General features: G+C 40.1%; 1 protein-coding gene across 1 annotated transcript; it reads left to right on the forward strand.

The window, feature by feature from the left end:
* Positions 1–378: 378 nt before the first annotated feature.
* On the forward strand, positions 379–24,029 carry CLTRN (collectrin, amino acid transport regulator). Its single transcript, XM_039714510.1, has 6 exons — positions 379–515; positions 873–931; positions 7,129–7,214; positions 13,976–14,092; positions 17,344–17,538; positions 21,586–24,029. Exons 1-6 carry the CDS (start codon positions 449–451, stop codon positions 21,734–21,736), a joined length of 675 nt encoding a protein of 224 aa, XP_039570444.1. The 5' UTR covers positions 379–448; the 3' UTR covers positions 21,737–24,029.
* The last annotated feature ends 2,695 nt before the right edge of the window (positions 24,030–26,724 follow it).

Raw genomic sequence — 26,724 nt, forward strand, 5'->3', positions numbered from 1 at the left:
TCCTTTGGGATCTAGTGGCAGCCAAGCTTCAGATTTGCCTGCTGTGGGTGGCAGTTGCCAGCTGCTCTGGTGTGACATCCCACAGACACTTTGTGTGTCTGACACTATGCCTATGACAAAAAAAAAAAAGTGGCATGGAACACTCTGTAAAATGTTGTATTTTTCTAAAAAGGAAGAAATAAAATTAAATAGTTGTTGCAGTTTTTTGGTTTTGTTGGTTTTGTTTTTTTGGGTTTTTTTTACTACAGAGAAAGGTAGTAAATAACTAACAGAAGACAGTTGTTTCTAGTGCCTGTTTTTAGCTAAAATAACGGGGGTTAATTATTAAACCTTTTACTTGGTCGCTCACTTGTGCTCCTGATGCTTTAATCCTGGGTCACACAAAGTTTAAGAGTGCTTTACAGGGGAAACTCACTTCTTTTTGCTTCAGCCTTTCCATGCTGACGGGATGTTACGGGCTTTGCTGTTTATAATTTCTGTAGCTGCCATTGCTCATGCTGAGCTCTGCAAGCCAGGTAAGATTGGGAGCTGATTGCCATCTTTCTTTAGGTAAAGTAGCTATCAGTTTAGACTACAAAGCTGCCAGCTTCTAAGATTTTTCTTTTAACTGGTTGTCTTCAGTTTGAAGATTGAAATGCTGAGCATTCACTTCTTTTATGAATTTGCAAATTAAGTATGGAAGTTGGTCGCACTTTTAGAGGTCATTGTAAACCTTGTTGAGACTCTGTTGGTCTCTTTTTCATTTCTCCTAAATGTGTGACTTTTTAAGACACATTTAGAAACTGACATTTGAGAAATAATCAGAGAAGTAAATGATATAAAATCCTATTTTGAGTGACTACCAATATATGTTTGATTTTTCTCTTTTGCAGATGCACAGAATGCTTTCAAAGTGCGGATTAGTATCAAAACAGCTTTGGGAGATAAGGCAGTAAGTAAAATATCTTCACATATTCTTCCTAACTCATTATCTGCCAAACTAGAAGTAATGTATACAATACAATTTGTAAATGCAACACAAGCAATTTATTCTGCAGTGTTAATTGTAATAGTTTGCTCAAGTCATGATCCAGGCCTCCATTTCTTGACATTTGACTATCCCACTCCTTAAACTGTCATCCTTTAGGAGAAATATAAAGCTTGCTTGTTCATAAATATAATTTTCTGCTCAAAGATTTTTTTTTCCCCTGAAAAAGTGGTAGGGATGTTACACTTTATGCATGAAAAGTGCTGCATAAATGTAAGTGTATTTTGGGAAAAGCACTTCTGTTCAGGAGTGCTAATTGTAAAGTCAAGCATGTTTAGGAAGAGAATCAGGAAAAGATTTTTAGGTCTTTATGAAATGAGACTATATCAGGCTCTCAGACAAGCATTAACTGTAGAGATCATTCAAGCATGTCTCATCAATTCCCTGCTAATGGAGGGCTTCACATAGTGGCCTTTCTTCTCTGCCTGTGGTGCCTGTGGTGCACAGGCTTGTCTTATGAAATGCTTTGGCTGAATTCAGATCTTTAGGCTTAATGTAGAAATACTGATATGAGAATGAGAGATGTGTAAGAGATTGGGGCATTTGATGACTGAGTGGTCCTTCCTGATCTAAAGCACTATTTAATATGTCAGAGCCCAGTACTTTGTTAGTAGTTTTGAATACTTAGAGCAAATCTGCAACATGTTAACAGGGCTCAGCAGAAAATTAAGTATGAAACATCCTGGACAGTCATGTCTAGGTGTCGTAAGTCTGGTGTCTGATCATGTTATGAGCTCTGGGAAACAAAAAGCAGTAGGTTACACGTTTTAAAAGACTGGTGATACAAGAAACTCCCTATGACTGGAGAAACTGTTCTAAAATTACCCTGAAAGATCAGGTAATTTAAACTGACATTAGCAGGGACTGAAATTTCACTGGTAATTTTATAAACCAGACAAAGTACAAAGAAATTTTCAAGAGACCTGCTAAAGTAAATGTCTCGAAATTCATAGTGAAGTCAATTCTCTTGGGTGGGACACTTTAATTAAACAGTAGTGCAAGCCTAGATTTTTTTAAAATTATTAAAAATAGAGTAATATTACGGCTGAAAATATGTTAAAATAATTGTTAAAGCTCCTCTTGATGATAAGTGCTAATATTTTTGTTTAATCTTGGTTCAACATAGTAGCAAAGAATGAAAATTGCAGTTCCCGGTAATGCGCTTTTTAGTGCCTTTTCCTTTCCTGCTGTAGTAAAATTAGGGGAGGTTGTTTGATCATTTATAATTTTTTGTTTTTCACTTAAAAAGAGTATGAGACAAATCATTACCCTTGAAGGCACTTTGTATTGCTGGGAAAAAAAGCCATAACTGAGGAGTCTATTGGTTTTTTGTAGTTGTTTATGTCATAGAACAAAGTGTGTGAAAGCTCAAAGAATGGGACAGTCAAGAACAGCATTTTAAAACAACAGCTTGCTGAAAGTGATATGATGCCATAGAAAATCATCCACAAATAATAAACAATTTATTAAGTACACAGGTGGTAGTAGTTCCTTTTCATAGCCATTGCAGTCTTCTCTCTGAATGACTGAAATTGAAAACTGAAACTACTATGACACTGAAATTAATTTTTGTTAAAGAATTTGGGGTGCTTGACTTCTTTGTGTTGTTTATTTTAGCAAAGAAAAGTGTAATACTGTCATTGTGTCACAGTAGGACATGATCAGCTTGGTTCATTTCCAGGTCACTTCAAGTTTCATGATAATGGAAAGCCAAGATACTGTGGGAATTTTTCCCTAGGAGTGGCAGGATAACTCCAGTGTACATTCAGGGGTATAGGAAATAGGCTGGTGCAGCTTTTCTCATGGTGTAGTGCATGCCATCCCTTGTGTGTGAGACTGATGAAAACAGGACACCTTTTTTTTTTATTTGTTCACCAGGTAAGCTGTACTCTGAGGCAGGGAGTTCCACTTGGTGTATTTATTTAGTTCTTATCACAGTGGAGCTGGAAAGACCAGCTCTGATGCAGTAGGTATTCAGCCGTTGTCATTTTATTTGCAAATAATGGGTGTACTTGACAGAGGTGTTGTTTGCTGATCTGTGGGAGGAAACAGTGCCTGTAGGCCTAAATGGAACGTGATTTATGAGTCTCTCTGAGGATGGTTTTGACTTTATGAGTGGCTTCTGGAATAGCTGATGGTCACTAGCTGCTTTCTGTTCATGGAGCCAGCAGAGAGGTAGAGTGTTAATTAAAAAAGGGACAGAGGAAACTAGAGAGTGAGAAGAAGTGATGGGCACTGACAAGTCTGTGTAACTTGGTGTCATTACTCATTTTCACCATCAGAGTCCAAGATTTGGCACCTCAGGGGCTGCAGCCAGCTGAAGTAGACAGTGCCCTTCCCTTCAGGCTCATGTACCCAGGCTGCTTCTAGGGTAGAGGATGAAGAGGAGGAAGGCTGGCATACACCTTGTGTTTTGCCACCATATGGGATCCAGAAGTGTGTCTGTGTGTCTGTAGCCACTCTGCAGTCTGACTACATAGTTAAGCTCAGAACCATTCAGGAGGGAAGAGATCTTGGATGGTCCCTAGTCCTCACCTGCTCAAAGTCAGGTCAACACTGAAATCTGGTCAGGTTGCTTGGAGGAATCTTGTAATATTATATTCTCATATCTTAAATTTTGTCTTTTACAGCACTGTTACAGCATTTCACCCTGTCAGCAACCTGCACTCATCATCTTTCATGCATTATCTTATCATCTTCTTCATTCAGTAAGAGGCATTTAGGACTGCCTTTCACAGTTGACTGTGTTCAATTCTGCTCCTCCTTGATATATAAAGGATGGCAAGTGCAACTGAGCCAACATCTTTGTGTTGGTTCCTTTGTGGCACAATGAAGATGGTAAATTTGACAGTTCTGATACCATCATGTAATGTTTCATTCACAACAGTTATGTTCACAGCGTGTGGTTCCAAATGATATTTAAATATGGTTGCAGATGATATTTAATGTTGCCTCTAGAGCAGCAGGAAGTGTGCATCAATAGCTGCACTGCACAGGGACATCCTCAGTCATCAGCTGTGCTCCAGGCCTTTGCATTTGGAGGATAAAGATGAAGCTGATAAAGCCCCGTAGTAGAATGAATCAGGTCTAGTGGAAGGTGTCCCTACCCATGGCAGGGGGGTTGGAACTAGATGATCTTCAGAGTCCCTTCCAATCCAGATCATTCAAGGTTTCTTTGCACCTCTGATCAGAGAAAGCTGCTGATTAGAAACCATTTTCTGGAAATTTATGCCCTCCTGCCCTGAGTTCATGCAGTTAGTTAGCTTAAAGTTGTTCTTGCCTTACTTTTCCACCTCATTATGTTGCCTCCCTCTTGAATGCTCCTGTATGCAGTCATGTACAGAGGTTCTTGTTTACCTGAAGCCCATAGCCATGTCCATCTCCTCTACTTCCTGTTTAGTCTCCATTTTCTTGGGGCTTCTTGCCCTTCTGCCCAGAAGGTTGTCTGCAATATCTTCTCCTGACTCAGGGAGACCCTTGATTTCTGCTGAGCTCTCTCTGCCAGTCTCCTCCCCCTTTTTTGTAGTTTTCTGTTTATTCCATTTCTTTTCCTACTCTTGAAGTGCCTACTCTTTCAACTGGGCCTGGAATTGCTTACTAAAAATTATCATCTCCCTGATTTGAGATACCCTTTTTGTTACTCTGACTTAAAGAAGTGCTAGGCTGCTGCATTATTTATGAGAGCTGGGACAAATTGTGCATGTATATATGCATTGCACTAAACATAAACATACTGAGTACATGCACTTGGTAGTGCTGCATTGTATTTGTGTCCATGTGAGCATGAAATGGAGTGTGCCTCATCATTATCTATTTTCAAGACAACTGATTAAATTATCTCTACAGCTGGTTTAATTCACTGGCTAACAAATTATGTTTTTTCTGTCCTTTTGGACCTGTTCTCAAAGACTGCAGATGGCGTGTAGGGATTCAGTCAATAGTGCCACACAGAGAAAAAACAGATCTTCCCTTTTAGAAATGCAAATTGTGCTTCATGGTTTAAATACAGATATCTTTAAAATGATGATAAATAGTTCTAGGGCTCCAATCTGTATTAATTCCTTTACTACACGATCTCTTTTTCTTTCAGTACTAGTTGCTCTCATTTCTCTCACATTTTCATCAGTGCAGTGGGATCAAAACACAGACTTTTATAACTTTTTTTTCCAAAGAGTTTCTCTCTGGGTTTTTTTTTCTGTTTAAGTCCCCAGGCTGGCAAGCATTATCACAGTATGCTCACAACCCCCTTCATTCATGAGGCAAGAGTGGTGAGTCAGAATGCAGGTTCTCAGCAGTGCAGCTGCACTTCGGTGCTGCTCAAGTTGTCTGCTGCCTCAGCTTTGTTGTCCCTGTCCTATCTCATTTCAGAGAGCCCATTTCACTCAACATTCATCTAGGAATGATAAACAAGATCACTTTCTGCCCTTTAAATTACTCCATCCTTCCCTGTTCAGTTTGTTGCGGTGTGGGGACACAAGGCTTGACTCCATTTTTCTCAGAAGGCTGATTTATTATGTTATATAACATACTAAAATACTACATTAAAACTATACTAAAAGAACAGAGAGAGAAGAATGATCAGAAGGCTGCAAAGACCAGAATAGAATAGAATACATAACAAAATCCTGTGACTGCTCACAGCCTTGGCACGGGTGGCTGTGATTGGTCATCAATTGAAAACAATCCACGTGGACCAATGGAAGATGCACCTGTTGCATTCCACAGCAGCAGATAGTTATTGTTTACATGTCTTTCCTGAGGCCCTCAGCTCTCAGGAGGGGAAAAATCCTAGGAAGGGATTTTCCATAAAATATCATGGCTATATTCAGTTTCCCAGGATGCCACTACAACATGAGGGCTGCAGATACCTGAAAGCTGGATTCACTTTTTTTTTTTGTGGACAGGTTGCATCTCCACATGTCTAAAATCAGAATTTAAAAATATTTTAATTAAAATCAGAAGATTTATTAAAATAAAACCAATCAAATTAAGATTTGATTTCAAATCAGAATTAAGATTTGGAATTTTCAATGCTGTCTATTGCTATTTGATGTACATTGTTGGTTTTTGAATGTGTTATAAAGGACCATGAAAAAGTAGGACCAAGTTGACAACAGGGCTAAGTGTCCACACCACTGGGTTTCTGGTTTGGATGATTGCAGAGCAGATTTTTTTTTAATGGTGAAAGTTAAAGATTAGATTTGTGTTCTGACTGACTGAAGAAAGCTATTTCTAACCTCCCTTAATATAATTCCAAGAAACTAATAATCTTTGTAATCTGCTGAAAGGGGAAGAAATTCAATCAGTATGCCTCAGTCATGGCTCCTGTTATAAGAATGTAATAGATGCAGTTCTTACAGGTCATTAGAATTGCATATGAGAGTGAAAGCCCAGGGGAACCCAGTGAAGCTGTCTCAGAAAAACTATGAAAGCATGATTTTTTACCAAGACAACAGAGGACAGTTTTTGGAGCCTACATTCTTATTATTATTGAAGTAGTAAAGATGCTATTTTCTCTCTTTTATCTCACATGCAGTATAACAATTTTTAATATATTTGAGTCTTCTTGTAATCAGGACAGTGTGCAGCAATAAGGCTGCAATCTCAGTTTATTTCCTGGTGTCCTAATGTCCAGCTCCCAGAGACCACCTTAAACAATGGTTTTTTATTATTATTTTTGGCCAGAGCCAAATAGTCTTAGAGGGTGGATTTACTTCTACTTTAACTGAGTTTCTCCAGCATAAGAGGCAAGGCTATGAGTGCAGCTGTGTGGGGAGAATTCTAGTAATATGTTTAGTCTTTGGTATAATAAACTTTACATCTCCAGTTTGGTCAGCTTTCAGAAATATTCAGTTAATTCAATTTTTGGAAACATTCTTTGCATTTTATATTATTTATATTACAGTTTTATGGCCCCTTTTTTTTTCCATTAGAAAAAGTTCTTTGTCCACACTAAATAATGGGCATTCATTTTCTTAGCCCAACCAGAGAATTTATTCATTTTCTTGATCAATACAGCATTTCAAGTTCAGCAACTCTTTTCCCTCTGTGTACTGTCACCACTCGTGCTGAAACTAATTATTTTTCCTCTTCCTTTACAGTATGCCTGGGATGCTAATGAAGAGTACCTCTTCAAAGCAATGGTGGCTTTTGCAATGAGAAGATATTCCAGCAAGAGCACAACTCAGTAAGCATCTGCTTGGATTTGCCTTATACATATTAACAATGCTGCATGTAGTGACCTGTCCTCTGCTGTACTGAGCTGTAGAAATCATTATACAGAGATTCTAAAAGCAGACTATACTTCTGACACCCAGATACATATTCAACATCACACTGTCTCCACCTTCAACAATGTTCAATCTTTGAACCAGTGTCCCTGTGGATGTGAAATGACACAGCTGTGCATCTCAGAGAGATGTGCCAGTTCACTTTCAGCTGAAGGCAGCGGGAAGATTTGGCACCTTCTGGAGACCATACTGGGAGGAGGTGAAGGGACACCCTGGGAGGTCAGAAAAGGCAGCACAGATCTTTGAGTAAGCAGCTCTGGTGCATCCTTCCTTAGAGCTCAGCTTCAGCAGTGTGCTGGAGATGAGCTGACTCAGAGCCCTGGGAGATGGATAGCTATGCCAGTGCTGTGCTCTGCATTCCTATCCCTGATATCACACAGCTGAGTTACCTACCATCACGAAGTTTCAGATGTTGTAGTGCAGATAGAAATCAGCCTTTAATTGGTTTTGGGATTAAATCTACCCTGAGGTATTGAATGTTCTTTGCTGGCTTCTGATCCTTGCTAGTCTATGAAATTAGATACCAGATTAGACAGAGCACTTAGCCAGCTGTATTTTCACGATGTTCTTATCTTTCTTAACAGGAAAACCTTGTAAGTGCATTTCCATAGGCCTATTTTTTTTTTATTATGTTTCAATCTGAAAGGAAAGACTGACAGTTCTAAGGAAAACCTTGTAAGTGCATTTCCACAGGCCTATTTTTTAATTGTGTTTCAATCTGAAAGGAAAGACTGACAGTTCTGGTAGGCTAACAAGGATAAGGTTTTCAATTTACTTAAAACTGCTTCAGGCTGTCATTGCATCAGGTGAAGCATATTCCACATTTGAAAATATATTAGTTAGCTTCAGTCACATGATGATTATTGGGGATGCTGCTTTTCTCTTAAATAAAAGGGGATTTCTCCCTCCATGTGGCAGGAGTGTTTGATTCCTGCTGTTTCATTTTTATTCCTGAGAGGTGGTCTCCTTTGAGCAAAAGAGCTGTTATATCAAGCTTAACAAAAAACAGCCAAGTGTGCTACTCAGCCCAATTAAAATGGCACTTAAAAAAATTAGTTCAAGATACAAGCTAATTACGGATGATTATGTAGGACTTTTCTCAGGTTTTCAAGGCAGCAGAGTTTTCATTCAGCATCTGCTCCATAAAGATTCACTTTTGTATACTTATTTTAGTCCTGGGTCATTTTTTTAAATTATTCTCTTCCTTCAAAGTCAGTCTGCTTTCACATAGCAAAAACCTGTGTCAGAAGCACGTGATCTTTTTCCTCTTCAAGCACTATGGTTTTCTGCAGATTAAAGTAAGGGTGCTGCAGAAATGAAAAAAAAAATCAAGTCAGTATGGAAGGAGTAGAAGTTTTAATGGCAGTTATCTGTACCCACTCTGGGCAATAATAGAATTTTATACTCATTAATTCAGTTTCCTATCTAGAGAGTTTTTCTTACGGACAAATATGATGATGCCAGTGTTACTCCAGTTTGGAGGTGGTGTTGCATACATGAATAATTCCCTGCTACTAAGCTGGTCAGAGAAGTCAGTATAACATTTGGAACCAACCAGCTGTGGGGATCTTTACCTCTTTTTAGGACCTGACTTTTTCATGAGGTATAACCTAGGTACACCCCTCATGGGGTGTATATTGGAGGTATAACTGATAACTCATGTAGGACTTAAGAGACACCTTTGGGTCATTATAGACAGCATGTCACCTAAAGGAGAGCTGTGCAGCTCTGAGATCTGGCACAACTTCCTAGGCAGCAGGTTGAAGAGTCTCCTATGCATAGATCTCTCTCAAATCCCAGAGGGGCCTCAGAGCCCTTGTTTAGTGATGGAGAGGCTGGATGAACCTCCCAATACACCTCAAATAATCTGCCTATTACATGGGACCAGGAAGGCTGTGAAGCCTCCATCCTGTTAGAAGTCCTGGAAATAACACACCCCTTTCCCCACCCTTGGGGCTGGCAGCTGGAAGGAAGGAGTGCAGTCCTGCTCCATCCCCTCTGCAGCAGGCATGGAGGCATGGGAGCAGCCAGCATCCCAGCAGGAACAGCAGCATGCTGTGCACGGGAACAGCACCCTGGCAGAGCTGGTGAGGAGACTTCACTGTGCTGAAGAGGGAGGCACAAGCAGGAGCTTGTACCAAATAAATTACATTGCACTGCTGGCAAATAAATTGCATTTCACTACATGAGCTTTCACAGGAAAATGTCAACAGATTTTCTTCAGGAGATGAATAAGACCAATAACCAATTTTAAGGAATTTTTGCATCTGGTTAATTGAAGTTTTTTGTCAAAACAAAACCTATGAAAAAGATCACTATTATTTTATGTAACTACATACTGGTTCTGCCAGGTTATAAATTATGCATGTAGCCATAGCCAGGATGTGACAAACCTCCGCTTTAAAATCCCAATTATTTCTAACACACCCACAGCCTTGAAGTAACTCACAGCCACGACTAACTTCCACATGAGACACAAATGCCATTAACTTCAGCAAACTCTATCAAGCCCCAGAATAATTTGTCTGGTGGATTGGGATAACCATTGTTGCAGTCTGCCCTGTAATTTTTGGTATATGAAGTCACCTCTTGTTAGGTTTCTGAAGGTGAATAAAAGCCAGGCTGTGATGACAAGTATTTCAATGTGCTGCTGCAAACAGCAGTTGATGCTGTTGCTGCCCTTGTGTAACCACTGAAGACCCAGCACAGAATGGGGAGGATTGCACGTTACATCTCGAGCTCTCTAAAGTTAATTTCCAAACTGAAATTTAATAAATCATGGAGCAGTGTTTAATGTTTGAAAGGCTTGTCAGATTTTCAAGTTTGCACAAAACAGAAGAAAGGTACAATCAATGACATTACTCAGTAACTATTAATAGAGTTACGAATAAATATTTCTTTTTCAGTGGAGAATTAATACTCCATTATTTCCTGCTTTATATATGGCCTTTCAATTGATTCTCAATTCACATGGTCATGAACTACGTAAGCCAACCTTTGATCTCTCAGTGTTAAAAAATTATTGTTGTAGCCTGTGTTAGTAACCCTGGTTTCTCTAATCTGTGACTCATTTGAAATAATATGCATCTCTTTTGGGCCTGAGACTAGTTAATCTTTAGAGCAGGAAGAATGTCAACACATTTGTTTTCATTCAAATAACAGAATCTACTTTTGGTGCATCTTTCCCCCATTTATAGATAAAAAACCCTGAAATTTTCCTTACAAAGCGACCAGAAAAAAATTCATCAACATTATCCAGCTTCCTAAGACGGGCTTTTTTGATACTAAAAATATTGTGAGCAACGAGAGTCTGGAGTAAAGCTGTTAAATCAAAGTGATCCCATGGCTGCTAAGAAGAAAGCAATGTTCCTTTGCAGAAGCAGCTGTAGAGCCCTGTGTTGGAAGAGGCGTGATGCTTTTGGGAGAGCTGGAGATAGGCACCTGGGACTTGGGGACTGTGGTTCTTCCATGAGCTAACAGCCATTGTGGGCACTCAGCTCCCTTTGACTCTGACAGCTCTTTCTTACCCCTAAGCAATCATGTAAATCTCCGTAAGGAGCAATGATGGTTTTTCAGGCCAAGGAATTGCCAGGGTTTCCTGCACTCTACTCACTGGTGTATTAAAGGAAATGCAGTTTTGGACTTTTGCCATGGTGCCAGAAGGCTGAACCAGGATTTTGTTATTTTGATGATAACAGTCTCCTATAATCCCATGTCAAAAGTCTATCAACTGCTAAGGAAAGGAAAAAATGTCCACATATATGTTTACAAATACACTTCAATAGTGCCTGGTGAAGCCAGGTTTCTCAGATCTATACAGTGTGATGGCATATTTGCAGTGGTTCTCTGTTGTGAATTAAACCTGCACACAAATGGCATGGGAGAAAAAAAACGTGCACCATTGTACAGAAATTGCCACATGGGTTCTTGTTGAACCAGTCTGTTTTGGTGTTAACTCATCCCCTTGGAACTTCTCATGAGTGGGATTTATTCTCTTCGGGGCCTGGAAGGATTTGTGGCATTTGTATTCCACTGATGAAAAAGTGGTGGTGGTGAAACCAGAGTTTGAATCCTTGTAACTGAGGATTTTAGAAACAACAGGGAAAAGAAAATAAGGCAAATTTACATACCCTAGTGCAATCCTTGCTGCACTTGTTTCAGTGCTGTTTGTTCTACAGAAAGATGCTACCCCTGTGGTGACTGAATGCCTTGTCTCATGCTATAAACCTTGGCACTTGGGGAAGACCCTATAATAATACCCTTGAATAAGGGTATGACAGTCTGGGTTTTCTGCCAGTCCTAGTCTGCCTTTATCTTTTTTTTTTGGGATTAATCTTTCTTACCCTATTTCAAGAACATCTGTAGGGGAACACCAACTCAGATTTTCCACCTGGCCCAGTTTTTGATTACACCACAGAAACTGCAGCTTTAGGAACTTTGGCAACATGAAGTTTTGGGTTCTACTGTTATAAACACTGAGATAGAAAACTTCCTCTGCAGTTACATTTTTAAATATTCTGTGAAGTCAGCAAGAGTTTGTCAGCCATCAGCCAAAAGTAGGCATTTTTCCCCTCTCCTGTAAATTTTGTGCTTTCTTTTTTGTTTTGAAAGAATAACTCTGCTTTCATCTTCTGACTGTTGCCAGAAACAGATGTGAACATCTTTTCAAATTCCAGAGGATGGCTTTCCTCTTTTATCCATAAAAATTCTCTGTAAAATTGATACTGTTCTAGAGAGGTAAAAGTGGTCATTTTGGCTCTGCAAAATCACTGCTTTCCATTTTATTGCATATCTCTCTGGAATGGGTGCTTATAGCCCAGAAAGCCAACTGCACCCTGGGCTGCATCCAAAGCAGTGTGGCCAGCAGGGCAAGAGAGGGGATTTTGCCCTTCTGTTCTGCTCTGCTCTGGTGAGACCCCACCTGGAGTGCTGCAGCCAGCTCTGGGGTCCCCAGCACAGGAAGGGCATGAAACTGTTGGAGCAAGCTCCAAAGAGCCAAAATTAAATCAACTCAGTTGGTTGGAGCATGGTGTGAATAATGCCAAGGTTGAGACTTTGATCCCTGTGTGGATCACTCCCATAAGAGCTGGACTTAATGATCCTGGTGGGTCCCTTCCCACTCAGAATATTCTGTGGTTCTGAGGACTGGGGCATCTCTCCTTCCAGGAAAAGTTGAGACAATTTGGTTTGCTTAGCCTGGAAAAGAGAGAGTAGTGGCAAGAACCCTCCTTCAAGAAGGATGGAAGGAGGCTTTTGATAAGGGCATGAGACAGGACAAATGGGATGTCTTCAAAGTCAAAGAGTAGGTTTAGGTTAGATATTGGTAAGAAATTCTTTACTGGTGCTAACTCCCTGGCATAGGTTGCCCAGAGATGGATGCCCCACCCATGTAGATGCCCCATCCATGGCAGTAAGCAAAGCCAGGCTGGAGGGAGCTCTGAGCAGCTTGGTCTAGTGGAAGGTTCACTGCCCATGGCATGAGGGTTGGAATAAATCTCTAAGGTCCTTTTCAGCCAAAGCCATTCTATGATTGATAGATAGATAGATAGATGATAGATAGATAGATAGATTGAGATAGACCTCTGTAAAATGATCTGTAGCACTACCTGGGGCACCCAAAACATCACTCAAAAAAAGTTTTCATCGGGAAGTAAAACATTTCTACAAAATATCCTAATGAGGCACTCTGATCTGCCTTACAGGCTGATCCTGGGCTGGATGGGGAATGCCCAGGCATGGACATTCTCTCTCCCTCCCGTCCCGTCCCGGCTCCCGGTGCTGCCCGCGGCCGGCAGGTGCCGCTGCCGAGCGGAGCGCGGGGCGCGCCCCGGCCCTGTCCCGGTCCTGGGAGGGATCGGCTTTCGCTTCCTTCGCTTAAATCCTCGCGATTGCGTCGTTGCAGAAGGGTTTTCTGATATTTCCACCATTTACCAGTAGAAATCGGGGGAGGGAAACAGCGTTTAAAAGGCATTTTGCAGACTGTTTTTATTATGCCATGAGAAGCTGCCTGCCTGTGCCCTCCACATTTAACTTCATATAAAACTGAACAATCTTCCTTTAAAATAGATAATATAAATATTTGATACAGCATAAGCTAAAAGGAAGAGGCCAGTGCCAGTAGAATGACTAAATTTAGCTTGTTTTGTCCATTCTGTGCTTGACTCTGTGAACAAATATGTCAAAACCTATAACATCAATTCCACTGATCTTCCTTCCAACAAATGTATTTTGTAGAACTGCACACACTTAACAATCACATGGGCAATTCTCAATGACTGGTTCCTGTGGTATTTGCTGTCAAAACCAGAATTCTTAGTTCACCAATACACTTGTTCCATGATATGGCCTTTTTCACAGCCAATGATGGTTGTTATTCAAATATGTATTTTTCCATTTGATTATGGTAGATGTATGTCCAAGACCCTGAAAGTCTGTAATAGATTTAGAAATTTGTTTGAAGACTCATTTGTTTTTCATAAGCTTGATTTCTTTAAAATCATAGGGGAAATGCTGTGAGTGATATTTCTTTCTTAACTGTGTTAGCATTTTTAAAAATAAGAAATTTTTCCCCCTTAGTTGAGAGCAATATTTTAAGAAAATCTAAAATATTTCAAGAATTCCTTCCATGCATCTTTAATGATGTTTTAACTGTCTGCAGAATTTCCAATGTGCTGCTCTGCAATGTGACAGACCGGGTGTCCTTTTGGTTTGTGGTCACAGATTCTTCCAAAAATGTGACAACTGTTCCTGGAAGTGAGGTAGAGGCAGCCATCAGGTACAGTCACTGCTCTTGCAATGTTTTCTTCCTTGTTTACTGGGGATGTTTTCTCTCTCTGGGCCTTTAATGAATGAGCACTGTGCCTCTTTAAGGATGAACTAATGCAAGTTGCTGAAACACTGAGGGCACAGTATTCTTTAATGAATGTGAGATTAGAGGATGTTTAACAGTCCCACAGAATGCAAAGAATGTGAGCCTTGGGATTATAACTTTGGGAAGAGTCTCTGTTGATGCTGAAGAAATCTCATCCCTTTCCAGAGCCCTACCTGTGATGTGCTGTCCAGTGTGTGGCACAGTGCTCTGATCCAGCTCTCATCACATTTCCCAGTGAGACAGGTGATGGAAGGGCACACTTTCTGGGTGGGATTAATATAATTTAGCTTTTACTGCGTGCTACATGCACATCTACACCTGGGCTAATGACTGTAGGCTCCCTTTCAGTGCTTCTCACTAACAGTTCATCTGACTTAATTAGGAAGTCAGCTTTCACATGAGAAGAGCTCGTGTGAACTCCTCATGAGCAGAGCTGGCTGTGTCCCAGCTTGCTTAAGCAATCTTATGCTCACATTCTTTTCATACCAGCTTGTTCTAGAATGCCAGACAATATCCCAGCTGAGCATTGCTTGTACAAAGTACAGTGCACTACATATCACTTTGCCTTCTACTCTCACATTCTGGAGCAAGTAAAAAGAAGAATGTGGAGCTGACAGGAAAAAAGAAAAAATGGGATAATCTGACTTCAATAGTCCAAAAGGTCCAAAAAAAACCTGCACCAGGGATGAGTCCCTCAAGCAGCATAACATACGTATATTTCTCAAGCATGGAGTGGAAAATGGATCTCTTTGTTTTCAGGCATTCTGTTCTGTCTTGAAAATTTGTGTTATCACTATGGAGGTGTAATGCCTAATTCCTGATGAATGAGTATGCGTTCTTTTGGAAAGATTAATTTAAGCTTATGAGCAGATTAGACTATTTCCTACAGAGACACCAAACAATAGCTTCATAGCATTAGTGGAGGAAGCAGATTATTTATTCACTGAAGCTCTCTGTAAGAGTGCTGGAATGCGGGGGTTTTGCATTTCTGTTATTCTTTGATACATTCAGTAGCATAAGCTGATTTATTTAAGTCTTTTATGTGCCCTGTTTGGCACAGAAATTGGATGCTGTTATTGTTTGGTTTTTAACTGTTGTCTGTCACCTGATAAAGAATATGCTATTTATGAAAAGTTTTAATTCCTACCTAATTTAAAAACAAGAAATAAAATGGTCCATAAAACTACAATGCTTTTTGTTCAATTGCTTCTGATTGCAGGCTTCCATACAAAACCTTTATTACAATTCTTCATGCTAGGGTAGCAGGTAGCACATAACACTAGTCATGGACTACAATTTTGTTGTATGAGATTCCTACAAAGTGAGGATAAAGAGGAAGGTAAACCATGTCAGAGCTCCATGTGATACTCAAGATTTTGCATAAATATACAAACATATGCATATACAAACATGGAATGCACTTGTAGTTGCCTGCATGTGTTTCAGCACATAATTCTGAAACTCAAGCCACTAGATGAGGGTAAACAATGCTTGTTTCAGCTGTTCACAACAATCCTTTCATACCAGTAAGGAAATCTTTTATAAATGGTAGACAGCTTACGGAATTATGAGTCTTAAAACATGCCATGGCTTTCAGTCCTGTCCAGGAATGCTGACTTTCCATTAAGGCTAAGAACTTCCTGTTTAAGGAACATTTTGATTTCCAAGAAGAGAAATTGGTTAAATCTTACCTGTATTTCCCATACATATTTTCTTAGGAAATACATACTTTGTGGTAAATAAATTGTATTGTATAAAAGAAAGAGCTCCATTCATTCATACCTAAGGCTAAGGACTTCCTGTTTAAGGGACAGCCAAACATGATATGATTTCCAAGAAGAGAAATTGGTTAAATCTTACCTGTATTTCCCATACATATTTTCTTAGGAAATACCTGCTTTGTGGTAAATAAATTGAATTGTATACAAGAAAGAGCTCCATTCATTCACAAAACTGCTATCAAAAAGAATCTCTCAAGACCAATATATGAATCCATTTGCTTAAAAATTTTTAATATTTTGAAAAAGCTAATGAAAGATACTTCTAAAGCCTCTTAAGCCTGTTTAGATTTAGATTCAGAAATACCTTACAGGCAGTGAAATGCTTACTGGCAGTGAAAATGGGTGAAGATATCCACTAAAGGATAGCAGTTGTACTACTTCTGTGAAAAAGCATATTTCTCAGACTTGCAGTTTCTCATATGGAAATGGAAAAAATATGGAAAGTACAAATCCCTTTAGCTGCATCCTGCAGGGAAGAAGGACGTGTTGGCAGTAAGTGTGGGTTCTTCCAGGCCAAATTGTATCCTGTGCCTCATGGACCTAAGAAAATCTACAGCAGCAGGGGCAGATGTACCAGCCCATAACATGCAGGATGGTTCAGTTTGAGGAACTAGGGGGAAAATGTAAGTAAATCCTGCAAGCACTGAAGGGTAGATCTGCCTCTCCTGTGCCAATCTTGAATGCTGCATAAGCAAGGCAAGCCTCACAGCTTACAACCTGCTATGTCTTCAGGACATGATTCAAAACAGAAATAAGTAATAATATTGTACTTCAGGTCTCATCTGTATTTCCCAGTTTTTCAGATAAATGCATACGAAAGTCTGGTGTTCAAAATGTTCTAAGTGTGGGGGTGTCTGTAGATTACTGAGGCCTCTGTTATAGTCAAGGTCTGTGCAATCCTGCCGACATCATTGAATCACAGAATCATTTAGGTTGGAAAAGACCTTCAAGGTCAAGTTCAACCTTTGACCAAACCACCACTGTGTCAAGCAGACCATGGTACTAAGTGCCATAAACATTTGTGTCTTGAACACCTCTAGGAATGGTGACTCCACCACTCCTTGGGCAGAGTTTTCCAATGTTTAACTACCCTTGCAGTGAAGGAAATTCTTCTGTTGTCCAACCTGAACCTCCCCAGTGTAGTTTGAGGCTATGTTCTCTTGTCCCGTTGCCTGAGAGAAGAGGCTGATCCCCTAAAGGTAGACAACATGCTTTTCTTCATCATGTTGGATGACATTCAGCCCTGCCTAACTTGCAGCACATTCATGAAAAATCTTTATATTTTCTACTATCTTTTTAACTTGTAAAATACTTTTATAAAGATTTGTTAATTTTTTCTTGTTTCTTTTGTTTTTGGTTTTTTTTTCCCTGAAGGATGAACCGGAACAGAATCAACAATGCCTTCCTACTGAGTGACAAAACGCTGCAGTTCCTGAAGATAACCTCAACCTTATCACCTCCTGTTGAACCCTCTACTCCTGTCTGGCTTATTGTATTTGGTGTTGTTCTTTGTCTCATTGTGGCTGGGATTGTTTTCCTCGTTGTGTCAGGGATCCAGAAGCACAAGAAGTAAGCAGCCTAGCCTTTCTTCTGTTTTAATGGAACACTGATTAGTTAGGTCAGCTGATCTGGTTTTCTGTTTCAGAGCAGCCTCAGACAGATTAATGCTGTGCATCCTTCCCTAGCTAGGCAAAGACAACCCATCTCTCCTTTTCTGAGGAAAAGACTTAAAATTTTTAACTGTAAGGTACAGGTGCAATAGTAATTTTGGGGAGTAACAAGGAAATGAAGAGTGTAAGAAAATGATGCTGAAGGCCACCTACCTAGGGATGAGCTTTAAAAAGACAATTGATGTCATTCTTGTGAAGGTTTATTGTGCCACGGGTGAGTCTCCTCTCACAGACCACCCACACAACCACCAGGAGGGGAAAGGCTGGCAGTGACTGTGTCCCTTCCAGGGCAGTAGTGTCAGGAGCTGGTAGCTAAACAAACTGTGCTATTGCAGCTTGAGAAGACTTAGTAGGGCACACAGTAATGATTAAGGTATGGCTGAAGAGGGCCTGCTCACTGGAACACAGCAGGGTTTCCCTTACCATTCATGATGTGATGAGCTCAAAACACCCAGCCCTTCACAGGTTCATGGGCAGACCTCCCCGTGAGCTTAGGAGTTTTTCTGGTGGTAGGGTAGGAGAGGGATACTCTCTTTTCCTCTCCATTTCTGCCCTGGTGGCACAGGTGAAAAAGAGAAGGGGATTCATGCTTCCCTAGTATGAGCATGTGGGAGCAACACAGAGAGCAGGTGGAGTTTTGATCCTGACATCTCTACTGGCTCTGAGTTGAGCATAAGGAATAGAAATTTCTCAGCTGAGTTGAGATTCTGCCATAGAAGTTCAGCTTCTACCATGCTTTTGGCTGCTACAGAGTTTAGGTTTAGTTTTGTAGTTTAGGCTACAAAATTATGACTTCAGCAATAGATTCATACAGGAACAGCTGATGAACTGAAAAATGGTAAATTCCTGCTGATAACCAGATAATATCAAAATTATTGACTATATAATGGATTGTATCCCCAAATATATCAGAAAAAGGAATTAATATATGAAAAGTGGTATGTTGCAGAGACTTCTCCTTCCTGCTTTTTTATTACCTTGAAAAATGTTAAAAGACCTCAGAAGAACAACACTTGGGAAGGTTAAGTGCTTGTCACAGAGAACCTTAAGTAGTATAGTCAGAATCCCTTCAGTTATATTTTGCAATCAGAGGAGTTACATGAATTTCCAAAACCCCTTTCTCTTTTCTAAAAAAACCCACAAAATTCAGCAAACAATCGATGAAAGATGCTCTTGGGGAAAGAGTCTGGGATGGTATTTGGAATCTGTAGATAGTTAAAACCCTATCACAGCCATGCTGTATGGACTGAATTATTTCATGCCCTAAACTAGGCAACCTCTTCTGTAAAACTGAATGATGTTGCTACCTGAAGCCCATACCTGCTCTCTGTGGTATCATGGCTCTGTGTTTCTTTACAGTGCCTAACTTTAAGGGGGTCTTTGAACATTTCATGTAAGTGTAATAAAATAAACTAAGATAAATAGCTGGTATTTTTCCAGCTAAAATAATCACTAGTGCTTCATATCATGCTGAAAGACAGGATTTACCCCTGTATTTTCAAAATAACTCAGCTGAGCTTGAGCAGTTCCCCTCAATATGGTGTAAACTGCATGCTCTTATCACCACACTGCCATTAATATGGCTTGTTGCTGCCTGCCTGTGCTCACTTGGCACCCTCTCTGTCTCATGCTCTTGTCCTTTTAGTTGTTATGCTTTTTTCACTTCTCCCTCTATTTCCCTACTCTATCATTACATAAAACCTTTCCTCAGAGCAGGTTCATGTGTGCCTGAACTGTAACCCTCCTTTCACCTCAATAACATCTGCAGCAGGGGCGGGAAGTAAGAGAGAGGGTAAACCAAGCATTATTTCTTCTGTCTACTGTTGCAAGCACTGGAGAGGTAAAAGGGATGGTCTGGGTTATTTGGCTTCTTGGAAAAAAAAATCAGAGAAAAGGATTTCAAAAGCACTGATCTTTTTGTCAGACAGTGAAGTGACCAGGTTTTCAAAGACTTCAGCATGTTCAATAATTAGTTTTCTTAGAAGTCTGTCCAGAGCTTATGTAATGGGAGCTCTGTTGCCTAGTAAGCTATGTTGGAAATCTGACCCCTAGGATGGTGTTGGCTTCTCATAAATCTGGCATTTTGTCTTTAAAGGTCTTTAAAATACCATGTAAATACCTCAGTTCAGATAAGACCAAAAGCACGTGCTCCAGGCTGTCCATGCTCAGGGTGTCAGGGAAGGGGAGTTAACTTACAGAGGAGTTTCAGTATTGAGTTAGACTCATGCATCATTTATTGAACTGAGATATTTGCTGAATTCAGTGCCCATAGTGAGCTGGGTCAGACACACTGTCTCCCAGCCTTGTGTTTGTTCTCCTATCCTTGCCGCAATAGGACACCTCCCTCTACAGCAATAGATTTGCCACATGCCCAGAGCAGGATCATCCTCTGCAGTCTATCCTGAACTAGCCCAAAGTCTCCCCTTATCCCCCAAAAATCCCATCTGCAGCAGGGGCCATAAAAATTTGCCTTGGGAAGAGTGAAAACAGAGTAAGCACACAGTCTTCCCCTGTATTAGATCTCCCAGGAATTAATTTGCAGCTGTGGGCCTTCCTGAGCTGGATTTGGTCTTCCTGTATGTTTTCCCTTAACTTTCTCTTCCCTTAACTTCCCTTAAGGTGTTGAGTCACCTCTTGGATTCATGGAAATTTTTAGTTTCTCCGAATTTCATCTGGTAATGAGTTTCACACATCTTCTATTCCTCTCATTTCTTTTGAACCTCCTTAGTAACTTTTATGTTCTGTCCCCACAGTTTTGTATTAAAGAACACTCATTTTTATCAGTGTGAGAGCAGCCTGAGGTCAGAGGTTTCTGCTACTACACCCCAAGTTTATTTTAACATGTCTGTAATGTGAAGAATCCCCCAAGGGCCTATAAAATTTTATTATTGTTAATATCTCTGTCATTAGCAGTTACTCTGAGTCAGATTTTTACAGTTGTCCTGAGTCAGATTGTTACAGTGCACGTTGTGAGATAGGAAGAAGCAGTGCACCTGACCTTTGAGTTTCTTGTCCTCTGAAACCGCTGATGCTGCAGGCCATAAAGTACAGCAGGTTTTTCAACTATGAACTAATTGTTGTCCAGGTCAGAATAAATCTGGAATTAAAGGAACATCATGATCTGTTGACTGATATTTGTTTATTACATCTTCTAATGATTATATTTTAGATAATATTTTAGGGGTTTTTTAAATGTAAATAATTTATTCAACCACTATTATATGTTTTTGGGACAGCAGGAGTCTGGAAAAGTGAAAGCTATGCAATTGTTTGATCTAGAAAACAAAAGTATAAAATACTGGGTAAGAAGGTGGCTGCTAATGAAGTTTGAAGGAAAAAAATGCAGATTTGCAGCACTGAGATTACCTAAGAAAGTAATCATGAATGTTCTGAAGAAGGTAATCATGGATGTGATGGATGTCATGGATGTCTCCACATCAGAAGCTATAGTTAGTCTAAGACTGATCTGTTTCTAAAAAATTGTTTTGTACAGATCCTGGGGTGTGATCTGTGACATACATTGCAGGGTCAGATTTCATGCTTAGTGTAGACCTTCCTGATGTAAAAAAACCCAAACAGATTTAGAGATTTTTTCAAATTTTGTTTTGCCCCAGCTTTTCTTTTGCACCTTCTAGTCATGGTGCAGAATAAGAAGATGAAATGATATTTAAAACATACTTACAACATGTCAACTTCAGGGTTTCTGGTCTCCAATTCTGAGCTCAAACTCTTAAACTAGGGCTTCCCATCTGTGTGTCCTCCAGCTACTGCATTTAGGTACACCCATCTGGTGTGTTTACAACAGCAAGGAAGTACACCAGATTGTTCCTTTAGGAGCATAACCTATGACAAACTTCTAACTAAATATGCAGTTTGCTTTCTGTGGAATCATGGTGGAGTGCTGCAGGTCAACAGAATAAGATGATCTTTTCTTTCTTGTTTTTAGAAAGAATAAAGAGTCAACAGAGAGAGAAAATTTAGAAGAGAAAGTTGAAGTGACACTAGAAAATGGGATTCCTTGTGAAGCACTGGATTTAAAAGCAGGCCACATTAATGGAGTCTTTGCAGCAGATGATGACCGGTTCACATCCCTATGAAATGCTGCCACTGCTCTCTGGTGGTTTTCTGAAAGACTCCTGTGCCTGCCTTTTCTCATCACTACTCCTGAATGTCAAACATGAAGACAAGAAAAATGTCCTTTCACGTAATTTCCCTTGAGAGAACCTTTTGCTTGGGTGAACCTCCATTACAGTTCTTATTCATGAGCAACGCCAGTAAGAAGGCCTCAGATAATATCCAAAAAAGATTTCCAGAAGATGTGTGGCAGAACAGGGTTGGAACCTGCCTTATGCCAGGCATCTCATTTTTAATGATTATTTAAATATGTCCATTGTTTGTTTTTCCCTGACATAAATGTGAAACTGCATTATTCCTGAATTTCACTGGGGAGATCATCTATCATTGTCAATTCTTGATGGGTTTTTTTTCAAGCCATATGCAAAAGTTTCTCTGTAAAATTATTTCTGTTTGCTGCTATGTAGTGTGCCTTTAGACGGAACAGTCATCAGTGCATGCAAGTTTTCATTTATTGAGAAACAAAAAAGCTTTCACAACCTCTGTAAGACCAGGTCAAACTACCTGGATCATGTGTAGCTCTTGGGCTAGCAAAAATCTGTACTAGAAGTGTTTGTCACTTAACTATCAAGGTTACAAGCTGTAACTTTGTTGTGAGCTGGAAATTAAACTTGAAATTAGAAGTTGCAGCAAAGGGCAGATTTTCCACAGGTGCAGGCAGTGTTTTGTGGCCCAGCTCTCATTAAATCACAGAATCACAGGCCAGCTTGGGTTGGAAGGGATCTTACGACCATCTTGTTTCAATCCCCCTGTCATGGGCAGGGACACCTTCCACTAGACCAAGTTACTCAGAGCCCCGTCCAGTCCAACCTTGAACACTTTCAGGGATGGGGCATCCACAGCTTCTCTAATGCCTCAACAATCTCACAGTAAAGGATTTTTTCCAAATATCTGATCTAAACCTGCCCTCTTTCAGTTTGAAGGCATCCCTCCTTGTCATGTCACTACATGCCCTTGTGAATAGTCTTTCACAGCTCTCTGGAAATGTCTTGCTTACAGTTTTTAATAATAATACTGGAGTAGATTTCCAACATAGCCAGCCTGGGGTCAGATGAACCTTCATGTTCATGTGATAGGTGGACAACTTTTGAAAGGATTCAAGGTGTGAAACACCAACTGTTGAATTTGGTGCACCTGATCTGGGTAAGTGATACAATTCTGGCTGTCTTCAGAAACACTGGTCAACAGAAAAGGGGAGTTCTATGTGTGGATAAGTGTAAAAACAGAATGGAAATGTGTTGAAGCAAAATATGATATCTGCAGTCACTAAGCATCTGCCCACATCACTGGAGGCAGGATTTGACCATTAACCATCCTGTTTCCAGTGTCATGTCTAGAGGCAATATTAGAAAACATCTTTGCTTATTAGGATTATTTCATCAGACTCTTCACAACAGGAACAGGCTTAAACAAAGTAAAAGGTAGTAAAAGGTTCTCCTAACGGACCATCCAGTGTCCTGAACTGTCCAAGGTTTCTTGTTTCCCAGGGTGGAAATCCTTCAGGCTTTGGCTGTATTGAGCACCTTTGACTTGTCTCTGTACTGGCTCTTAGGACCAGTGTCAGCAGAAAGGGAGGAATGGGAAGGAGAAGGGAAAGCAGCAGGGTGAAAGGGGAAAGCTGAGCAAGGTTAGGGGAGGCAGGAGAGAGGAGGGCAAAATGCAAAATAAAACCATGGAACCCACTAATGTGGTCTCATTTGTCACAGTTGTCTTTGATGTCCTGCTGGTGGGTCCCTTGGGACAAGGACTGCATCATCTCTGTGTCCCAGTGTGTGCTGCTCCATTCTGAAAAGCATTAATAAAATTGGTTATATAATATAATAATAAATAAATAAATAAATAAATAAAATATCTCAGTGTTTCAAAATTACCATCCACAACATGTGACTGTATTTCTCACAGGAATGTTGAAGATTAAGCTTGCCAGTGTTGCAGGAGAAATATAGAGTACAGTGTTATTGTTACTGCCTCAGTTGTTGCTCCAAGGTCTCTTATGCAATTTTTATTGAAGCAATTCAGATCCCATAATTTCCAAACATTCAGACTTTTCCATTCTTTGCATGACAGACAGCTACACCTCAGTGTGACCACAATGGACTGATTGCTGTGTCTGCAGCACATCTGCAAGAACCTGTGAAAGATTTTGGTGAGAACAGTTTAGTACCGCAAGAGCAACCTCAAGCTACAGATTAAGAATTGCTGTTTTCCTGTATTGTACTATATGATACTGAAATAAAATTCTCTTGAAATGAAAAAGGGCCAAGCTTATCTGAGCCTGCTTCTCAAGGCCTGAGTGAAGAAGGTTCAGTTGAGCCCATGGCACTGACTACCATTTTGAAAACAGATTGAAATCCTCTGAACATGACATTATGCAGTGTGGGCTGACTGTGGTGGTAAGTATTTAATCACTGTCTTCCTGACAGCTCACCTTTTACAGCAGTTTGGCTTAATTTTCTGCTAATGATGATATGGGAATCACCCAGAGCATACATCTGGCTTGCCACTCTGCTGACAGAAAATGGCTTGAGAGAAGCAAATGATACATGAGCAGCCATATACTACATTTAGCAACATTTTGAAGTCAGTGTAGGTATTAGCTCTTTCACTGAAATAAGTACTACAGATGAGGTTAATCAAGGTCACAGTGCTACAGAAGAAATAAATCTCTTTTCTAGTCTGTGCAGTAGGATCTTATTAGAAAACAAAGGATATGTTGATTTGGTACAGCCTGTCCTCCAGAGCCTGTAAATGGTACAACAACAATTTATATCCCTTGAGGAGCTGGCCCACATGTTTTATGTAACTTCCACTTTTTTCTTTTTCTCTAAAGCACCTGCATCCAGCCTGTGATGATAAACAGGAAAGTGAGTAACGTGGAATATAGACTATAAGGTGAACTGCTTCCCAAAACAATGAGCTGGTTCTGCTTTCAGTAACATTTGTACTGTGCCAATGAATCTTGAAAAAAGGTACATGGTGTGCCCAAGACTGAATTGTTTCAAGAGCTGTATTTAAGAAAAGAGAGGAAAAAGGAAAATTCAATTAAATGAAACAATAAACCCAGAGAAGTTCTGTGTGAAGAAAATCTGCAGTGTTTATCACTCCACTCCACATCCCCAGCAAGTCAACATTTCAGAAAGGACTTTCACAATTCTGTTCAGCTTACTTGAGAGAGAGCATTGATGCCTACACTAGAATGAGCACAAATCATGCACGAGTAAGTTGTTTACACTGTCAGTCATTAGCCAGACATTTGGAGTGCTGAAGAACATTGGTATAAAGAGTCTGTCTGTGGTACTCAGCCCTAAACATCTCTATCAGCCCACCTTGCATCCTGGTACTCACAGCTGGACCCAGTATTCCCCTGGGGCTCAGCCAGTGCTGGAGAGCCTGCAGGGATGAGCTCACAGGCCTCATGCACACTATATGCTCCAGTCTGTCCAGGTACAACATTTGCTTCTGTCATACTGATCTTCATGGACAACTCTTCCCTGTTCATAAAGTAGCACCTTTATTCTACATTTTGAGGGAAGTCAGTCCATTGTTTCTGCTGTTATTCACAAAAGTAGATGGGTGAAATGGGCTCAAGAAGTCTCAGGGTAGGAGTCAAGTCCTGTTTATTCATCACTGTGAGTAAGATATAAATCCCAAATTAATACAAATCACAGTATTAGCACAAGAACTGGCTGCCAGTTTTGACCAACCAAGGAGACTTATCACGTCTTGGCAGAAAGAGTTTTTCACGTGTAAATTCCCACATTTGGGAAAACAAAAGAAATTACTTTTGAGGTCAGGGAAGAAGTGCAACAAGAGCATGAAACAACTCAGTGAAAAGTGGGAGTTTTTGATTCTAGATACTCTTAAAACATGTCTCAGATGCCTCAGAAATTTGGTCAGTTCATGACTGCAGTAACCTGTGACTCATAAAATAAGCTGCTTTAAATACACCAGGTTTTTGTGGAAAATGCATTGACCAACTGTCCACAGTCCATTAGCAATGAACAATCTGTGCTTGGCTTTTTATGAGCAGCTCCTTTTGGCCTCTCATAGTTTTTGTTTCCCTTCAATGTGGCATGCAAGAAGAGCGGTGTGCAATGGAGTGACACCACAGCTTCCTACGCAAACAGACAATTGCTAATGAAAAATTTGCACAGTTAGATATGCCTAATTTGATGGACTAAACTTGCTATTTTTCAAACTACATTAAACTAAAGTACATTGGCAGTGATGAGTGGTTTGCTCTTGCTAGCACAAATGTATCAGTATGTTCAGTTTTGTGAATACATTAAGCACTGTGGATGCACTTTGCATGAAAGCCTTGTGTTTTAACTGGATATTTTGTGTCTGCATTGATGTTTGCATCAGTCCAGAGTAATTTTGCCCTTGTAGCCCAGATCCAGCTTTGTTCTGAGTAAAGTAAACAGGTTCAGTAGGAACTGAATTTGTTCTAAGATCAAAAAGTAAAATTTGATTTTAGTCTGTCCTCTTCCTTCCTACTATGTTTCCCTTTCCCTTAGAGGTGACAATTTGAAGCTGTCAAAGCATCTTGCTAGCTACAGCAATGACTAAATGGAAAGCATTTAATTTTGGAAACACTGCAAGAGTGTTCTTGCATTATTTCTCTATTGCCTTTGCTTTTCTCCTATAATTTGAATTATAATTACTACAAATGACAGTATGCAGCTTTTATCAGTTGTGGACCAACAGGAATTTCAGACTTTGGACTAACATTCTTGATGACATTGTATCTAAACAACTTTGCAGGTGCTGATGTGAGAGCACAAGGTCACTGTAAAATAAACTGGGACCACTTGCTTAGTAAAACTGAAGTGAAAAACACGTTACCTAGAAGCAAAGCCATGTTTCAGAAGATCAATACCTTTCCTTTCATTGTTGGGGCAAGATGTTTTTTTTTGGTTTTTTTGTAAAGGGCAAGGTGTAAGGGATGCAG

Source organism: Passer montanus, unplaced genomic scaffold, assembly GCF_014805655.1.
Source record: "Passer montanus isolate IOZ18808 unplaced genomic scaffold, ASM1480565v1 scaffold3, whole genome shotgun sequence".
Lineage (NCBI taxonomy): Eukaryota > Metazoa > Chordata > Aves > Passeriformes > Passeridae > Passer > Passer montanus.